Source organism: Ochotona princeps, chromosome 21, assembly GCF_030435755.1.
Source record: "Ochotona princeps isolate mOchPri1 chromosome 21, mOchPri1.hap1, whole genome shotgun sequence".
NCBI classification, from domain to species: Eukaryota; Metazoa; Chordata; class Mammalia; order Lagomorpha; family Ochotonidae; genus Ochotona; species Ochotona princeps.
This window is the reverse complement of record NC_080852.1, coordinates 28,670,219-28,686,740: the sequence shown is the minus strand read 5'-3', so window position 1 is coordinate 28,686,740 and position 16,522 is coordinate 28,670,219. Positions and strand designations below refer to the sequence as shown.

General features: G+C 47.6%; 1 protein-coding gene across 2 annotated transcripts in view; it reads right to left on the bottom strand.

Moving 5' to 3' along the window:
• The window catches only part of KIF15 (kinesin family member 15), a 46,561-nt gene that overhangs the window by 5,877 nt on the left and 24,162 nt on the right, over positions 1-16,522 (bottom strand). For both annotated transcript variants that reach the window (XM_004581404.3, XM_058678791.1), the window contains exons 15-29: positions 14,675-14,810; positions 13,551-13,692; positions 12,895-13,092; positions 11,100-11,207; positions 10,784-10,889; positions 9,246-9,411; positions 8,177-8,327; positions 7,941-8,026; positions 7,498-7,567; positions 6,744-6,830; positions 5,601-5,705; positions 5,131-5,253; positions 4,304-4,450; positions 1,903-2,004; positions 833-997 (exon numbers count right to left, since the gene is read on the bottom strand). In XM_004581404.3, the coding sequence (XP_004581461.2) occupies positions 833-997; positions 1,903-2,004; positions 4,304-4,450; positions 5,131-5,253; positions 5,601-5,705; positions 6,744-6,830; positions 7,498-7,567; positions 7,941-8,026; positions 8,177-8,327; positions 9,246-9,411; positions 10,784-10,889; positions 11,100-11,207; positions 12,895-13,092; positions 13,551-13,692; positions 14,675-14,810 (1,892 nt within the window). The remainder of the gene's footprint in view (positions 1-832; positions 998-1,902; positions 2,005-4,303; positions 4,451-5,130; positions 5,254-5,600; positions 5,706-6,743; positions 6,831-7,497; positions 7,568-7,940; positions 8,027-8,176; positions 8,328-9,245; positions 9,412-10,783; positions 10,890-11,099; positions 11,208-12,894; positions 13,093-13,550; positions 13,693-14,674; positions 14,811-16,522) is intronic.

The window sequence follows — 16,522 nt, the reverse complement described above, 5'->3', positions numbered from 1 at the left end:
AGGGGTACCCTTACGTATTTTGTTCTTCTAGTCTATGTCTGATTTCCTTTAACCTGCCCCAATTTTTCCTAAGTTCCAAGATCATGCCGATTTGGAGAACAGCTGAATTTCTGAGACAGTGTTCTGAGAACTACCTAATGAAAAGGCGATCATCTCTGTAAGGAACCACGCTGGAGTGTAACCCTGTCTACTGCACTTTGCGGCACGCTGCTGAAGCGAGCCAATTCCACGTGTGTGCTGGGAGACGCTCAGAGCGATGGCCGATCTCACAGCCGACCGCTACCCTCTGTGGGGCGTGACAGCCTCCCCACTCGCTCTGCAGTCCCACGCCCTGCCTGAATGCTCTTCCACTCACCCTCACCCCTAATCGGATGCACGCCTGGCCACTCACAATCAACATGCTGCCAAGTGAGTGGGCAAACCACACTACTATGGCAAAAAAGAAAGTTTCAAGTTTATTTGAGATAAAAGCAAATCTCTCCAACATATAAAGAATGATTATATGTCAGCAAGAAAAAGTTCAAAAACAGAAAAATGAGTGAAGGATATCAGTCATAGGAAAACAAAAAATGTTCAAACCACCAACTACGTAGAGGACACCCTTTAGCTATTAAACTGGCAGAGGGCTCCAGTCGGACTGTCCTGTGAGGTGAGACCTGGGAAAGGGGCTCTCCCCTGCTGCTGCATCCTCCTAGAGTGGCAGGCTGGGCAGCTTGGGGCCAGAGGCGGGAGGATGACTTCTGTGCCCACGCTCAGACCCGCATCCATTGTCATCAGCAGCCAGAACGCTGTTTGCTTTACAACCCCAGGGCCCCAGTCAGTGGCCCGTTACCTTCATTCTGAGGATCTCAGCGTTTTTGACTTCCCTGTCTTCTGTGAGCTTCAACACAAGGTGCTGCAAAGAAGTCATAGAGGCTCTCCCATCTTCTATCTCCTGCTCCTGCGTTTCCATGAGTTTTGTCAGATGGGCTTGAAAGTGAGGTGGTGTTTTAGGACTCTAAAATAGAACACATCACATTCAAACAGCTAACCCAGGCTAGAGACATCTCGTTTTTGCTTTTTTTTTAAAGATTTACTTATTTTATTATTTTTTTAAAGATTTATTCATTTTATTACAGCCAGATATACACAGAGGAGACACAGAGAGGAAGATCTTCCGTCCGATGATTCACTCCCCAAGTGAGCCGCAATGGCTGTTGCACGCCAATCCGAAGCCGGGAACCAGGAACCTCTTCCAGGTCTCCCACACGGGTGCAGTGCCCCAATGCATTGGGCCGTCCTCAACTGCTTTCCCAGGCCACAAGCAGGGAGCTGGATGGGAAGTGGAGCTGCCGGGATTAGAACCGGCGCCCATATGGGATCCCGGGGCGTTCAAGGTGAGGACTTTAGCCGCTAGGCCAAGCCGCCGGGCAAGATTTATTTATTTTTATTACGAAGTCAGATATAGAGAGGAGGAGAGACAGAAAGGAAGATCTTCCGTCTGATGATTCACTCCCCAAGTGAGCTGCAACGGCCGGTACTGCGCCGATCCGAAGCCGGGAACCAGGAACCTCTTTCGGGTCTCCCACGCGGGTGCAGGGTCCCAAAGCTTTGGGCCATCCTCGACTGCTTTCCCAGGCCACAGGCAGGGAGCTGGATGGGAAGTGGAGCTGCCGGGATTAGAACCGGCGCCCATATGGGATCCCGGGGTGTTCAAGGCGAGGACTTTAGCTGCTAAGCCACGCCGCCGGGCCCGACATCTCATTTTAAATATAGGCATCAGGCACATGGAACATAGCCAGGTCACACAGCTTTGTGATCCAGCTGTGTCTCAGGAGGACCGGACTGGTGCCCTCATCAGGTGACTTTGTCATCACAAAGCCTCCTATTCCTCTTGGAATGCACCTGCTTTCTGGGGAGTACCTGGGGATACTCAGCAGCAGAGTCCATCACATGCTCCAGCTGTTTCATCTTGAAGTTGTATTCATTCTTCTTCTGTTCCACCTCCTCTTTCTTCTGGTTTAGCTGGGAACATTCACCAGATGAAAGGGTACAAGTTAGAAAACAACACGGGGCACGCAGTCCGAGGAAAAGGGCAAGCTGCACCATTTCCAATACCAGGAAAATGCAAGTGAGAACCCCCGTGAGGCGTCATCTCCTGCCTGCGAGCATCGAAGAGACCAAAGGTGAGTGTGGGCAAGGAGTGAGAAAACAGAACTCTTGACACTCTTGGTACAGGTTAAGAAAAGCAGTATGGCGGTTCTTCACAAAACCAACTCCAGTACCTTAGTGGAGTAGGTTAAGCCACTGCCTGCAACTTCAACAGCTCATATGAGCACAGGTTTGAGTCCTGACTGCTCTGGATGCAGATTCCTGCTGATGCCTTTGGAAAAGCAAAAGAAAATGGCCCAGTACTTGGGTCCCTGCCCCCACTGCTCCTGGCTTTGGCCTGGCTCAGACCTGGTCATTGGGGTCATCTGAGGAATGATCACTGAGTGGAAGATCATGAAGGAATCCCAGTGTTAGTACCTGCCCAGGTTCTAATTCCATGTCAATGAAATACAAAAATGTGAGTAAGAAGAGCAAGTATAAGTAACAGACAATTTATTGACATACAGGGGTGGGCTCCGGAAAGAGGAGGCTGTTGTTCTCTGCCTAAAAATGGCTCCTTACTGAGCTATACAGAAAACTCCTTTTGATTCGCCTTTTGACTGGCTGCCTAGGTTGTCAATCCTGAAGATATCTGTAAAATATCAGAGCCAATTAGCCATTGCCAGCCATTTGTTCTTACATGGAGTCCTGGATACACCTGTGGCTAAGGGATTCCTTCCAGTTTGCACCCTCACACTTGTTGTTTGAAGCTTTGGCTCACCCTGCAAGCTCGCATCTCTGGGGGCACATCTGCTACCACTAGAGCAACGTGAACCATGTGATTTTTCCACGAAACGGCCTTGCATGCAGTTTTCCAATTAGCTTCTCTCTGGCTGAAAAATAGGAGCCCACAACCTGCCATCTGCCTGCATAACTGTACCCCCTTTTCTGTCTCCTCTCCTGACAGCTCTGTCCTCTCTTCGTAACTCTGCTTTTCAACTACATTAAATGAACAAAAAATCCTACACTAAAACCAGAAAGCCCCATGGTCCTGCAAACCCAGTTCTGGTGCATCCAGAGCTAAAGGACCCGAAAGAGTACACTGAAGGGACGCTTACTGCAGCACAATTCCCAACAGCCCATCTGCAACTCCACTTCAGGGTCCACCAACCGAAGGAGCAGCTGAGAAGACACAGCAGAGACAGGTAAAGGACTATTCCACCTTAAGAAGCCAACATCGTCACTGCAAGAATGTGGAGAGTGTGCTGAGGGAAATAAGCCAGATCCAGAAAGACAAACACTGTAGCATCTCCTCACACCTGGGCTCCAAAAATAAACCCACAAAAGGACCGAGAAGAATGGCCACCAGAGACTGAGATGGGCACACAGCACGGGGCCCCTGAAGACTACCGGTTTCAGGCAGACAGAAGAAGGTTCTGGAATCCATTACATGGATTGAAATGAATGACAGCAATGAGGACAGAGATATTTGTTTGACTCACTCATCCTATAATGTACACATGTATCAAAACATCACATCAAACCCTGTAAACACACAGCTACAGCTTTTTAAAAAGATGTTGAAGTTCTAGCCAAACAAGGACCTTCAAATGGAAAATGAGTATCATGAAAACATTAGGTATGGACTTAAAGACAACTAAAGCATGCAGAAATATCTCCTTTACATTATCTTTTCCCGGACTTGATTAATAATTTGAAAAGCAGTTAGATAGTAAAACAAAGCTGGAACACTTTTTAAAGTAGTAAATTGCAAAATTAGGGAGCTGCTTCTTGTGCCTGTGTAACAATCCAATCATAACTGTTTCACAGAATTTTATGCTTTCATAGATTTTTCTTTTTAAGCTTGACAAGCAATAAATACATCATTTTAGAAAAACACAAACTATAAAATGACTGCAGCTAAAAAGCTGATGGAAGTCACTGGCCATGCCTACACCACAGTTGTACCACGGCAGGTACAACTTCCGTCATGTGTCAATGCCTAAAGCAGGCGGCTGAGCAATCTTGGGTCACATGAGCAAGCCCATGTTGCTTAGGCTCCAAGTTCATGATCCCTGACTTATCTGCCAGATGAATGAATGCTCCAGGACCTTACTTTTGAACACAAGGAATCGACAGAGGCAAGCAGGCCCTGACCACCTGGGCTGTGGACTACACCACCCCTGCCACCCCACGCCAGCCCCCTCTGCAGTAACTGTCCCGTGCCTCTCACCTCGTGCTGAAGCTCCTGGATCAGGGCCTCCTTCCTGGTCAGCTCCTCCTGCGCGGACTGCAGCAGCCCGGAGTGCTTTTTAGAGGCCTCTGTGAGCATGTTCAGCTGTTCGGTGGCATGGGCCAGGTCCTCGCAGAGCATATCCCTCTAGTAGGAGACACCCGCACGAAGGAGGAATTTCTTAGAGATTTGTAAACCACTACTTAAGGGTTAAGATGGTTTCAGGTAGAGCCGGCACCACCTGCAGCACCAGTATCCCATGTGAGGGCATCTGTCAAGTCCTAGCAGCTCCACTTTGGATCCAGCTTCCTGCTAATGTGCCTAGAAAAGCAATGGGTGATGGTCCCAGCTCTGGGTCTTTGCCACCCACATGGGAAACCTGGATGAAGTTCCTGGCTCCTGGCTTCAGCCTGGCTCAGCCCCAAACACTGTTGCAAGCTGGAGAATGAGTCAGCAGATGAAAAATCCCTGTCATTCTATCATTCAAATAAATAAAATTAGGGCAGAGAAACACAGATCTTCCTTCTGCTGGTTCACTTCCAAAGTGACACATGAGAGCAGGGGTGAGGCCAGGCCAAAAACAAGGATTAGAATTCCATCTGGGCCTCGCACGGGGTTGGCAGGAGCCATTAGCTGCTGCTTCCCAGGGTGTACCGCAGCAGGGAACTGGATCACAAGCAGAGCTGGGACTTCAGCTCAGGAACTCTGACATGGAATGTGGGTGTCGTAAGTCTCTCTCTTTCTCTTTCCTATTCAAACAAGTAAAACTTTCCAAAAAAGGAAAAACAAAACAAAACCAGAAAGAAGCGTGCTATGTGAACACTCACTTCCAGGTCCTCGGAGAGTATTCTGAGGCGCAGGGTTTCTTTGAGATCCACGATGTCCACTTCCTGTCTCTGGATCAGCACCTTGCTCTCCTCCTTCTCAGCCAGGGCCATGCTGTATTTACACTGCAGAGAACCAAGTCACGGTACAAGTGAATCTTCTTTGTAGAGTCAAATAATAAGGATAAGTTTGAGTTTAATGACCAGAGTTACGCAGGGGCATTTATCAATACTTGTGGAAGAACAAATGAATGGAAAAGAGAAAGGGGAAGACCCCAGTGTTCTCAAAGAAATACTGTCTCATTCTATTGGCAGCCTGCGCTGCCTCCCCAAAATGCATGGTGAGGGTTTTGCCAGGATCAGCGGGCATCACAAAACAGCTTTGACACTGGTAGCCCTTTCCTACTCGGATGCAGGGAGGAGTCTCAGCGGGCCGCTGCTCCAGGGGAGGTCATGCTGCCCCCTGAGCTTACGTTGATGTCCTTCAGCTCTTGTCTTAGGCTGTCGATGGTCTCCGTCTTCTCAAAGGCGGACACCCGGAGCTCCTGGATCTGGTTCATGAGGTCAGCCACAACTTCCTGAGGAGGACACACACGGCATCACCAACAGCACCCCCAGTCTCTGGGACTTGAAGGAGATCAGTGTTAGGTGAGAAGTCATTCTTTCTCTTTTTTCTAATGGCAACATAAGTTTTAAAAAGATTGTTTTTGAGAGGCAAGGAGACAGTGAGAGAAAGGGAAGGAGTGGGGTGTCGGGGGAAGGCCAAAGGTGCATTCTCATCCACTGGTTTGTCCCCTGCAAGCCTGCAGATGGCTGAAGCCAATAGCCAGGAACTGGATTCAGATCTCTCACAAGGTAGCAGGGATCTAATCTCCTACCCTGTTGTCGCCCAAGGTCTGCATGAGGAAGCTAGAGACAGGAGCCGAGCCAGGAACTGAGCCCCGGCGTGCTGGGATGCAGGCTTCACTGCTACCCAGCCAGCCACTCAGCTCCATTTTTACCTCAGCACACAGCACTTGTCTCACAACACATTAATATTATCAACATATATATATTTTTTAATTTTTAAAAATTTATATTTGTATATAAAAATTTAATATAGTTTGAGACTAAAAATACAGCACCTAATTATTGTTTTAAGATTTACATGATTATTTTAAATAAGAAAAAAGGCAGAGTAGGAAAAGGTGATAAAAATATTTTTGTTATCAACTTGTATTTTATGACATTGCACTATTTTATGTAATTTCTTTTGGTTTCATGAATAAAGGAGAGCCAAATGTTGAACAGTTTTATATCTAATCTTATGCTTGGGAATATATATATTTTTTCTGTTGTTCTATTTTAGTTAAAACACTAGAGATTTGGAAATCTGTTTCACGGTACTTAGAGCCAACCAGGAAGCATCACACCGACCCCAGGAGCCTAGTTACACTGCCACTCAGAGCGACAAGGTGGCCTGCACTGTCCTGCACCCTCGCAATGTAAACAGGCTGAACTGAACAGAGCAACACTGGCTGTCATCAGCCCTGTGGGCCCAAGCGCCACACAAGACAGGAAGGGCGGCTGCGCTGACACGGGAAACGCGTGGAGACGGAGCTTCCAACACCACCCACCTTGTCCGCATCCCTAGACTTCTCCAAGGAACTGATCACTTTTTCGGATGTGAGCAAGCTCTCTTCCAGTTTCTGTATTTTTGTCATCTATAGGAAAAACCATATTTTTAGAAAAAGAATTAAATCACAAAGTGAACCACACTTTTTGCATTGTAGAATCCATACCAAGAGTAATAGTTGAAAATGATAAATTGTGCTGAAGGAAAACAGCTCTGTGAGCTCTACCAGGAGGCTACCAAGAAATTATGAGTTAGAAGAATCTGAGTTAGAAGAAAAGCGAGTGTTGGAAAAGAATAAGTCAAAATGTCTTTCTGTCATTGATTTTTTTATTTTTAAATTATTGATTGTGCCTTGTTTAGAATTTTTTTTGCTTTCTAATTCAAATTACTATTATCCTTTTGGAAGAGCAATCTTCCACCCATTGGCTCACTGCCCAAATGTCTAATAAAACAGTGAGCCAGGAGCCTGGAGCTCCAGCTGGGTCTCTCATGTGAGTGGCAAAGACCCAGAAGCTTTGAGCCATCAACTGCTGCCTCCCAGTGTGTGCGTTAGCAGGAAGCTGGAGGGAGATGGAGCCACTGGAATTCAAACCAGGCACTCTGGCATAGAAGGATGGTGGTCCAACTGTCGTCACTGCTGTACCAAACACCCACCCCTTGATCATCAATTTCCAACATCGGAAAGCTGAAACAGTTTTTCTAATAAACCAAGTCACACATGTCAAATTCCAGAGTTAGCGTTGCACGAAACCCACCTGCTGCTCACACTTGGTCATCTCTTTCTGCTTCTCCTGACGTACAGCCTCAAGAACTTTCAGGATTTCTCTGGAAGAGAATTTTCTTTTAGCCCTGACTTTATTGAATGGCAAGGAGAATTGAATCTATTAGTACAGAGACACTCAAGGCCAGGACTGTGCCCTTTCTTTGGTGTTAAACGCTTCCCAACGTAACAGCTAACAGGCAGTAGCTGTTAATTTGCTGCCTCTCTGTGCTAGAATACAAATCCAAGAGGACAGGGATGCACTGAAAAGCTAGCTAGCTATCAGACACTTGGAAAGTTCAGCGTCTCCATGCAGCCAGTTACACAAAAGACTCTGGTGTCCATCTGGAATGCAACAAACATACACACACATAACTACGAATAATGCGGTAGTGACCACTATGACAGTCAACTCACAGAGAAGGTCACGGCACTCACTTAGAACTGTTTTCTTTATCTTCTTCAAACTTTAACGATAACTTGTTATTGCGCTCCTTCTCTGCCTCAAAAAGCTCCATCAAATTCTATAAGACAACATTGCATGAGCTGTACAGTGACCGTTCCCAGTACCTTCTCGGCGGCAGGCCCTGGACCAGGAAGAGCCCTGCCTACACACACCAGCTGCAGAGCTGAGCCCACCAACCACCTACCAACCATACCCCCGTGCAACTTACGCTCAGGTCAGATTTCAGGGTTTCATTTTCTTTTTTGCAATTTTGGAGGTTTTTTGACAGCTGGTCAATTTCAAACTTCATGACTTCTTGTAAGTTTTCGTAGGAGTCCTGCAGGCAGGCTTGGCTCTCGAGCAGCTTTTCATTTTCTAGTCTTTACCAGGAGACATTTGTAGCATGAGCATGACACTTCACGCACCTCCACCAGCAGAGCATCTGCGGCTCCATTTCTGCCATCCACAGACCGTTCCCAACCCACACAGCCCTCATCTACGCCAAGCCCACAGACTATGTGAAATGTCCATGAAGCGTGACCGCAAACATACAACACCATAGTGTGGTTTGAGAGTCTATGGCTGTCTTCCATGGTTTCAACTAGACATGCTTACATGACGGCCAACTTAAAGTGCTCAGGCTCATTTACTCCCCATGTAAGCTACGCTATTAGCCAGATTAACTGCCTATTAATTAATTGGCTATTAATTTACAAGTTTTATGGTCAGTTCATCTCCAATCATTCATTGTATACTTTCCCAGTTTTAGGAAGTTTTTTTTTTTTTTTTTTTTTTTTAGAGCCAATGTTGTTTTAATCTCAGTAAGCGAAAAAATTCCCTTGGCAAACAACTATCTATGTTTTTTCCGGTTTCCATGTTCTTGTCCTGGCTCTTAATACTACAGCCTACCCAAAAATCCAGAGCCCAGCCAAGAACCAGCAAACAACCTCAAGCCTTCGGGAAAGAAATGGTACAAAGCAGAGCAGGTGACTAGTTGAACTGGCACCTTGTCACGGTCACAGTGAGGACAGTCCTCAGTGCAGGACAAAAGGGGGGCAACACAAGAGGGAAACAGAGCCCGAAGGAGGGAGGAGGAAGAGGGAGGAGAGGAAGAGGGAAAGAATTACAGATGCTGTGCAACCTGAGGTGCAGGACAGTTTAGTTTATCCTTGAACCAGAAACCATCACTGGGGCTTCCCAGTCAATGCCCACTTCTGCCTCACTAGCGCGGGTGGATGTGCGACACTCTCCCCCGACCTGCCGCAGTCCCAGGCTCCGTCCGGCCAACAGCTCGGTACCTGACACTGTCTAGCTGGAGCTGCACGTGCACGTGCTTCTCGGAGAGCTGGCCGAACTCCTCCTCCTGGCTCTCTCGGAAGGTGCTGTACTCCAGCTTCACGGAAGACAGCTCCTTGTCGGCAGAATGAAGAACCACTCGCAGGTCATTCACCTCGCTTTTCAAAACTAAAACACAACAAGTCCTCAGCAGGCTTCTTCGCAAGTATTTCTTATAAAAAAGGTGTAGCAGGGACCCCTCCCCAAACTAAAGGAAACAGATTATAAAGCTACAAAGGGAAACCAGCTAGGGATGGCATGGCAGAGGCTTTCTGGAAACAGGGGTGTGTGTGTGTGTGTGTGTGTATGTGTATACACATGCCATGTGCATTTTTCTTTAAGTTTTTTTTTTTTTTAATTGAAAAGGCAGATTCCTACAAAGACAGAAAGATCTTCCATCCAATGATTCACTTCCTAAATGGTCGCAACGGCTGGAGCTGAGCTGATCTGAAACCAGGAGCCAAGAGCTTCCCCAAGTTTCCTATGCGGATGCAGGGTCCCAAGGTTTTTGGGCCATCCTCCTCTGCTTTCTCAGGTCACAAGCAGAGAGCTGCATGAGCACCGGAACAGCCGGGACATGAACCGAGCCCATATGGGATCCTGGCATGTGCAAAGTAAAGATTTAGCCACTAGGCCATTACGCTGGGCCTGCACATGCATCTTTCTAGTGATTGTGTAAGCAGAGTGCAGTGTGACAGCTCTAAAACATCCAATCAAGATATATGTGAACAAACACGCAAGCGCGAGCTTCATGTCATTTGTGCCGGGGCATAGAAAATGACATCTGCTTTGTGTAGGGCCCAGACTGGGAGTATAACACCCTGGGCCTGCCGGCATAAAAACAGATACTGCTTCTCCAAGCGCCTTGGTACCCGCCTCTCTGGGAGTTCCCCGCGACACGGGGGACAGGTGCTTCTGCCAAGTCAACAAACCCAGTTACAGACACTGCTTCCCAGGAAGAGGCCCGGTACCCAGGAAAAGCTCTGTGTTCTTACTTGCGTATGCTGTCTGACACGTCTGTGTATGCTATTCCCATAGAATGTGCATCAAAACCTCCAACTTATGAAAGAAAATAATTGGGGGCTGGAGTCTTGGCACAATGGGTTAAGCTGCTGCCTGTGACACTGGCATCTCATAGGAGTAAAAGTTCTAGTCCTGGTCACTCTACTTCCAATTCAGCTCTCTGCTAACGCCATCTGGGCAAACGGCGTGAATGACCAAAGGACTCAAGTCCCTACTACCCAGTGTGGGAGACCTGCACGGAGTTTAGGCCTTGGCTTTGGTGTGGCCCAGCCCTACCCACTGTGACCAACTGAGGAGTGAACCAGTAGATGGAAAACCATGGTTTCTCCTTCTCTGTAACTCAGCCTTCCAAATAAATAATCTCACAACAACCAACCAAGAAAGCAACCAATCGAGCCCGGAAGCCACATTACTTCAGCAGTGGAGCCTGAGACACGGATGCCTTCAGGACACAAAGTGCCTTGTCGCTAACACTTACAGTCATTCTTGGTCTGAGTGTCTCGGAGCTGCTTGTCAAGGATGTTCAACTGTGACAGATGCTCCTGTTGTTGTTTGGCCCAATCAGTTCTTTCTGATGAGAAGAGCTTTGGGAAAAAAAGATATATTTACTGCAAAAGGCAAGCTAAGACACACGGCAGATCCCTAACCAGCTTCGTGCTATTAAGAAGACCAGGATTCCGACAGCGGGGGCCAGGGCAGAACAGGCAGCTGCCCAAAGCCCCACACAGCCGTGCCTGCCTCACTCTCCCGTGGAGGTTAGGGGCCCCGCAGTCCCTGCGGGCGTGCGGTCTCACCTCCTGCATCTGGGATGAGTGGTGCTCCAGCCGGTCGACGTGCTGCTGCAGCTTGAGGTTTTTGTGCTCTTCTTCATCCAGCTTGGCTTGAAGACTACTCATTTGTTCCTGCAACACAGCAACCAGTCATCACAAGTTCTTTCCTCTTCATTAAAGAGACCAAACACCAAGCAAACTCAAACTCGCATGAAAAACATGATCGGAGGTCTGCTGGGAGGCAGAAGACTATTTTCAAAGGCTACATAGAATTCCTGTTTCAGAAGGACCCCTGTGGTCCATCCACGTTAGCAACATGAAGCCCTGAGGACAGATGTGACTATATTAGAATCCTGGGGCTGGGCACTTGGCATAGCACTTCAAACTCCCTCCTGAGGCATCAACATGCCACAGTGCAGTGGCTGGGTTCAGGTTCCAGGGTCTTAGGGGGATGCCCTGCCAACACGCCCCAAGACCACTGAGGTGGTGAGGCGACAGTATTCTTCAGCTGCAGAATCCCTGGGGACAATCTGATGGCGCATGTCTGTTTATTGTAAAGTGAGAAAAAACTTATACAGACTAGGCAAAGGCGTGGTCCCAGACCGTCCTCCCACTGATGACAACGTGTGATTGGCTAGAAGACCCATCTATCCCTTAGACCCTCAGTCTTGTCACAGGTCACGATCCACATTAAAAGCTGGAAGCTGTGCCTAGGTTACAGGCAGGCAGGCCAGTGGTCACCACCACCAGGCAGCAGGCAGAGATCCAGGGGTAATCTCCCACACCAGGGTCCTCTTCACCCAGTGGCAGACCCAGGGTGAAGCGTAGGCTCCTTGCTGTCCTGGCCCAGACCCGGCAGTCGTGGGCAGGCAAGTGTATAAGCAGGTAGGGGCTCTCACATGCAAACAAATAAAATAAATAAATAAAAACTTAACAACAAATTATAATCCTGGGTTAACTATTTTGAAAGTTCTAAGTAGCTTCCTCAGCCTGATGGAGTGACTTCATTAAAGGATGTCCATGGCCTGGGAAGGATAAAAGTTGGGATGTGGGGTAGTCTGACCCACTCCACATTTTACTGGACAGCTAAGTCAGATCTACAGAGAGAAAGATCGTCCATCTGCTAGTACACTGCCCAAGTGGCCACAATGACTGGAACTGAGCCAATCCGAACCTAGGAACCAGGAGCTTCTTCCAGGTCTCCCACATGCGAACAGGGTCCCAAGGATTTGGGCCGGCCTCTACTGCTTTCCCAGATCCCAGGCAGGGAACTGGATGGGAAGTAGAGCAGCCAGGGACACAAACTGGTGAACATATGGGATGCCAGCACTTGCAACCTGAGGATTTAGCTGCTGAGCCATTGTGCCAGGCCCCACTGGACAGCTCTTTGAAAAGCTCACCGAGCAGCCAGAACCCTGAGACAATCATATTTCACATGTCATCTCAAGTATACTGGAAGCAGTCAAACATTTTCATCTGAGATTCTTCCAAATCACTTTAACATTCTGTATCAGATTCAACACCGTGCCGTATACAGCAGTTCTAGAACTGCCTTGTTTGTGACAAGGTCATTTCACATGCAAGGAAACTAAAGGAACATACAAGGGACATTGGAAAATAACTTGCTCAACACTGCAAAGTGAAGGACAAGAGCATGTGGCTTCCCAGTCACGGACCCTTACACACCCAGGCTCACCAAGACAGGATTTCAGCACCAAGCAGGTTCGAACACCACAAATTACAGGGAGTTAAAATGAACGATAAGGCACATCTATTTAAATAAACGCTCAATTTTTTTTTTCTAAAAACTGAACATTACCTGCACCATTCTCAGCTCTTCTGAAATGGCCTCAAAAGCTTGCTCGCTCATCTCAGCTGGGATGGGCTCATTCATGATGCCGTGATCGACTCTGCTGGGCTCCTCGGCGCATACAGGAGAAAAGCTCCCAACTTCAGGGCTCAGCTTCGGCGTTAGCAGCGAGCGAAGCTGATAGGCCTTGGTTGGTGTAGTTATAATCTGCAGCAACAACAACAATAACATAAGATTAGGGAAAACATCAGCACCCATGAAAAATAATAGCATATTTAGTCATTTTACCACAGAGGATAAAATTAAATTTTATTCATTAAAGAAATGAAAAAAATGTGAAAACAGCACAGAAATGCCCATATGGAAGCGGTGGAAATGGATCCATCAATGTATTGCCATCCCAAAGAAAATTCTGATAAAGTAAAATAAAGCCAAATAAGCTGGTGAATAAATGCACAATGAAACACATTTCTCCGCCGAAGAGAGTGGTGATGGAAACTGGGCGGGCATTGAGTACAGCTGACCCACCACTGTGTGGGCGGCCTGCCTTCTCCCAGTGTGTCTGGTTTGGGTACGACAGCCCTGGGGTGCACCTGTCCCCCAGGGACTCCATCTCGTACGCAGCAAAGCCTTCAGACTCCCCGCTGCTGCTTCGGGTTCCCCACCTTGAGCGTTTCCGCGTGGATTTTGTTTAGCTGAGAAACCTCTTGCCTCTTGCACGCCTTTGTTGCTTCCAGAAGGTTTTCAAGATTAAGGTTGGCTTTTTGCAGAGACTGAAGCTCTGATTCCATTTCCAGCTGCCTTTTCCTAATGCAGACAGTAGAGAACCGAGTGTTTTGGGCGTTTTGCAGTATTTTACAGCTGTCAGTCTTAATATAACCTCACTCCTTTCTGATGACTAACTTCATTGCCCAACTGGGCGAAATATAGCTCAGAGACACCACTTCTTTCTTTTATCTTTTTTTCAATATTTATTTATTTTACTGGAAAGTCAGATTTACAGAGAGAAGGACAGACAGAAAGATCTTCTGCTGGTTCACCCCCCAAGCGGATGCAACAGCTGGAGTTGAGCCAATCCGAAACCAAGTGCCAGGAGCTTCTTTTGGGTCTCCTACATGGGTGCAGGGGCCCAAGCCTTTGGGCTGTCCTCAACTGCTTTCCCAGGCCACAAGCAGGGAGCTAGACGGGAAGTGGAGCGGCCGGGATATAAACCAGTGTATATATATATAGGATCCTGGTGCATACAACGTGAGGACTTTAGCCACTAGGCTACCACACCAGGCCCAAAAATACCATTTCAAAAGACAAAATGAGGCCAACAACTTCACAGGGTGGTAATGCTGATGCAGGGGACACGCCATTGACACTGGCTGGAACTTCTCCAGCTCAGGAGAGAGATGGAAGTGACCCCTTCCCCAGGATGTACTCCCTCTCAACTGGGACTTGGGGGTGACATCACACAACCACTCCCCTTTCCAGGCTCAAAAGAAGCCAGGAATGGGAGGGGCGCGCCACTGCCTGCCACCGGGTGAAAGCAGGAACATCTCTCTCCCATGTTTTGCCTCCCTGCCCACCTTATCCTGGAATATGGCCCACATGGGTGTGTGATTTCCTCACCTTTTAAACAAAACAAAACACCAAAGAGCTAAAAAGGAGCCTTTCCTCTTTTAGTTACTACAAGTTAGTTAGCTGCTGGTATGAGGCCAACCAAGTGAATCATCAGAAGTAACACTGAAGCGAACAGCACTACAAGGAAACAGGTAAGCACACACACAGGTTTACAGTCTACCTGGTGAGTTCCTTGAATTCTTCATATTCTTGCTTTGAATTATTCAGCTCGGTCTGAACTTGCAGGAGATGCGACTTTAACTTCTCAGTATTTGTAAATGGTTCCTTCTGAGCTTTAGGAGAAAATCCTTGTTGACCTGAGGAAAAACAAATAATCTTAATTTTTGAAAGATTAAAGTAACAAAACACTTTCTAAGCACCCTGCTGTCTACTAATTGTGAGGCACTATGAGAAAAAAACAGAAGGTTTTTTCTGGGTCAGCAGGTGGGCCCTAAGCTACAAAGCCAGAGTTACCAGCTGTATCTAGCAGCCAGTGTTGAAGTGTCACAGGCTAGGCTGCCAGCTGTGATGCCCGGCTGCACTGGGCTGAGCTCTTGAACCAGCTTCCTGTCATGTGACTGGGCTGAGCTCCTGAACCAGCTTCCTGTCATGTGACTGGGCTGAGCTCCTGAACCAGCTTCCTGTCATGTGACTGGGCAGGCAGAGGAGAACGGCAGGCTGAGTGCGGGCCTGTACCCCTGTGGGAGACACAGATGGAGGGCCAGGCTCCGCCCGGGTCTGGCTTTAACTACTGCAGTCATTTGGGGGTAATGACCAGGGGATGGGACACATCTCTGTCTCTCTCTCGCACTAGCGTTCACTCTTTAAGTGCCTTAAAAATAAATAATTCCTTAGGGGCAAAAATAAGTACAGAGCCCGGGAAGGAGCACAGCCAAAGCAACACTGCCTTTGTGGGGGCAAGAGCAAACGCCCGAAGCTCAGCAGGCCACCAGGGGACAGAGAAACAGGGTCGGCCGTGCAGGAGGCAACCTGAACAGCGAGTTATTTACAAATGATCTATTATTTAGCAAACAGCAGAGCCAACAACTTAAAGAACATGGCAAAAAGAATGGATGAGTTTCAATGTGAAAAATGGTAGATGAAAGTTGTTTAGAGCGGCCTGGCGCAGTAGCCTAGTGGTTAACATCCTTACCTTGCATCTGTTAGGATCCCATATGGGGGTTGGTTTGTGTCCTGGCTGCTCTACTTCCTATCCAGCTCTTTGCCCGAGGCCTGGAGAAGCAGTAGATGGCCTAAAACCTGCACCCATGTGAGAGACCCGGAGGAAGCTCCTGGCTCCTTGCTTAGCATCAGTTCAGCTCAAGCCGTGGCAGCTACTTGGGGAGTGAAGTAGCAGACGGAAGATCTTTCTCTCTGCCTCTCCTTCTCTCTGTAAATCTGACTTTCCAATAAAAATAAAGCTTAGAAAAAAAAAAGTTGCCTAGCCTGGAAACTGCTATTAATACTTTTTAAGGGTATTAAGAGTATTATTAAGGCCAAAATGGGAAACCAAATACACAGCATTATAGAGGAAAAAAAGCTGGAATAAGAGAGCACGTGGTTTGACCTTTGCATCTGGAACCTGAATCTCCTCCACAGCCCCAAAGCTGCGGCTCTTAATCACACGATCGCAACTGAACAGGACGGAAGCAAAAGCGAAGGCCTAAAAGCCAAGGGTCAGTTCTGTTTAATTATGCAAGACAAGGAGGACAGAACGTTCTAGTTCTGCTTAGAAACAAAGGAGGGTGAGAGTTCCAGGCAGAGTGTGTGCACAGGCCCGGAGCACTGCAGGGGAGCAGGGTCTGCCCCTCCAGCATCCCGGACACGCCGCAGGCCTCTCACCCCTGCTGACAGAAGCTTCGACTCCACACGTGTCCATGTGTGCTTAGTTAGGTACTTTTTGTTTCAAATATTTTAAACAAGAAAATTTCATGTGATAAAATTGGAATATCTGAAGACATTTATCAGTAAAATGAGACATACAATGGCTATGTCTTTGCTCTATTTGTTAGGCTACCTAATTTACTAA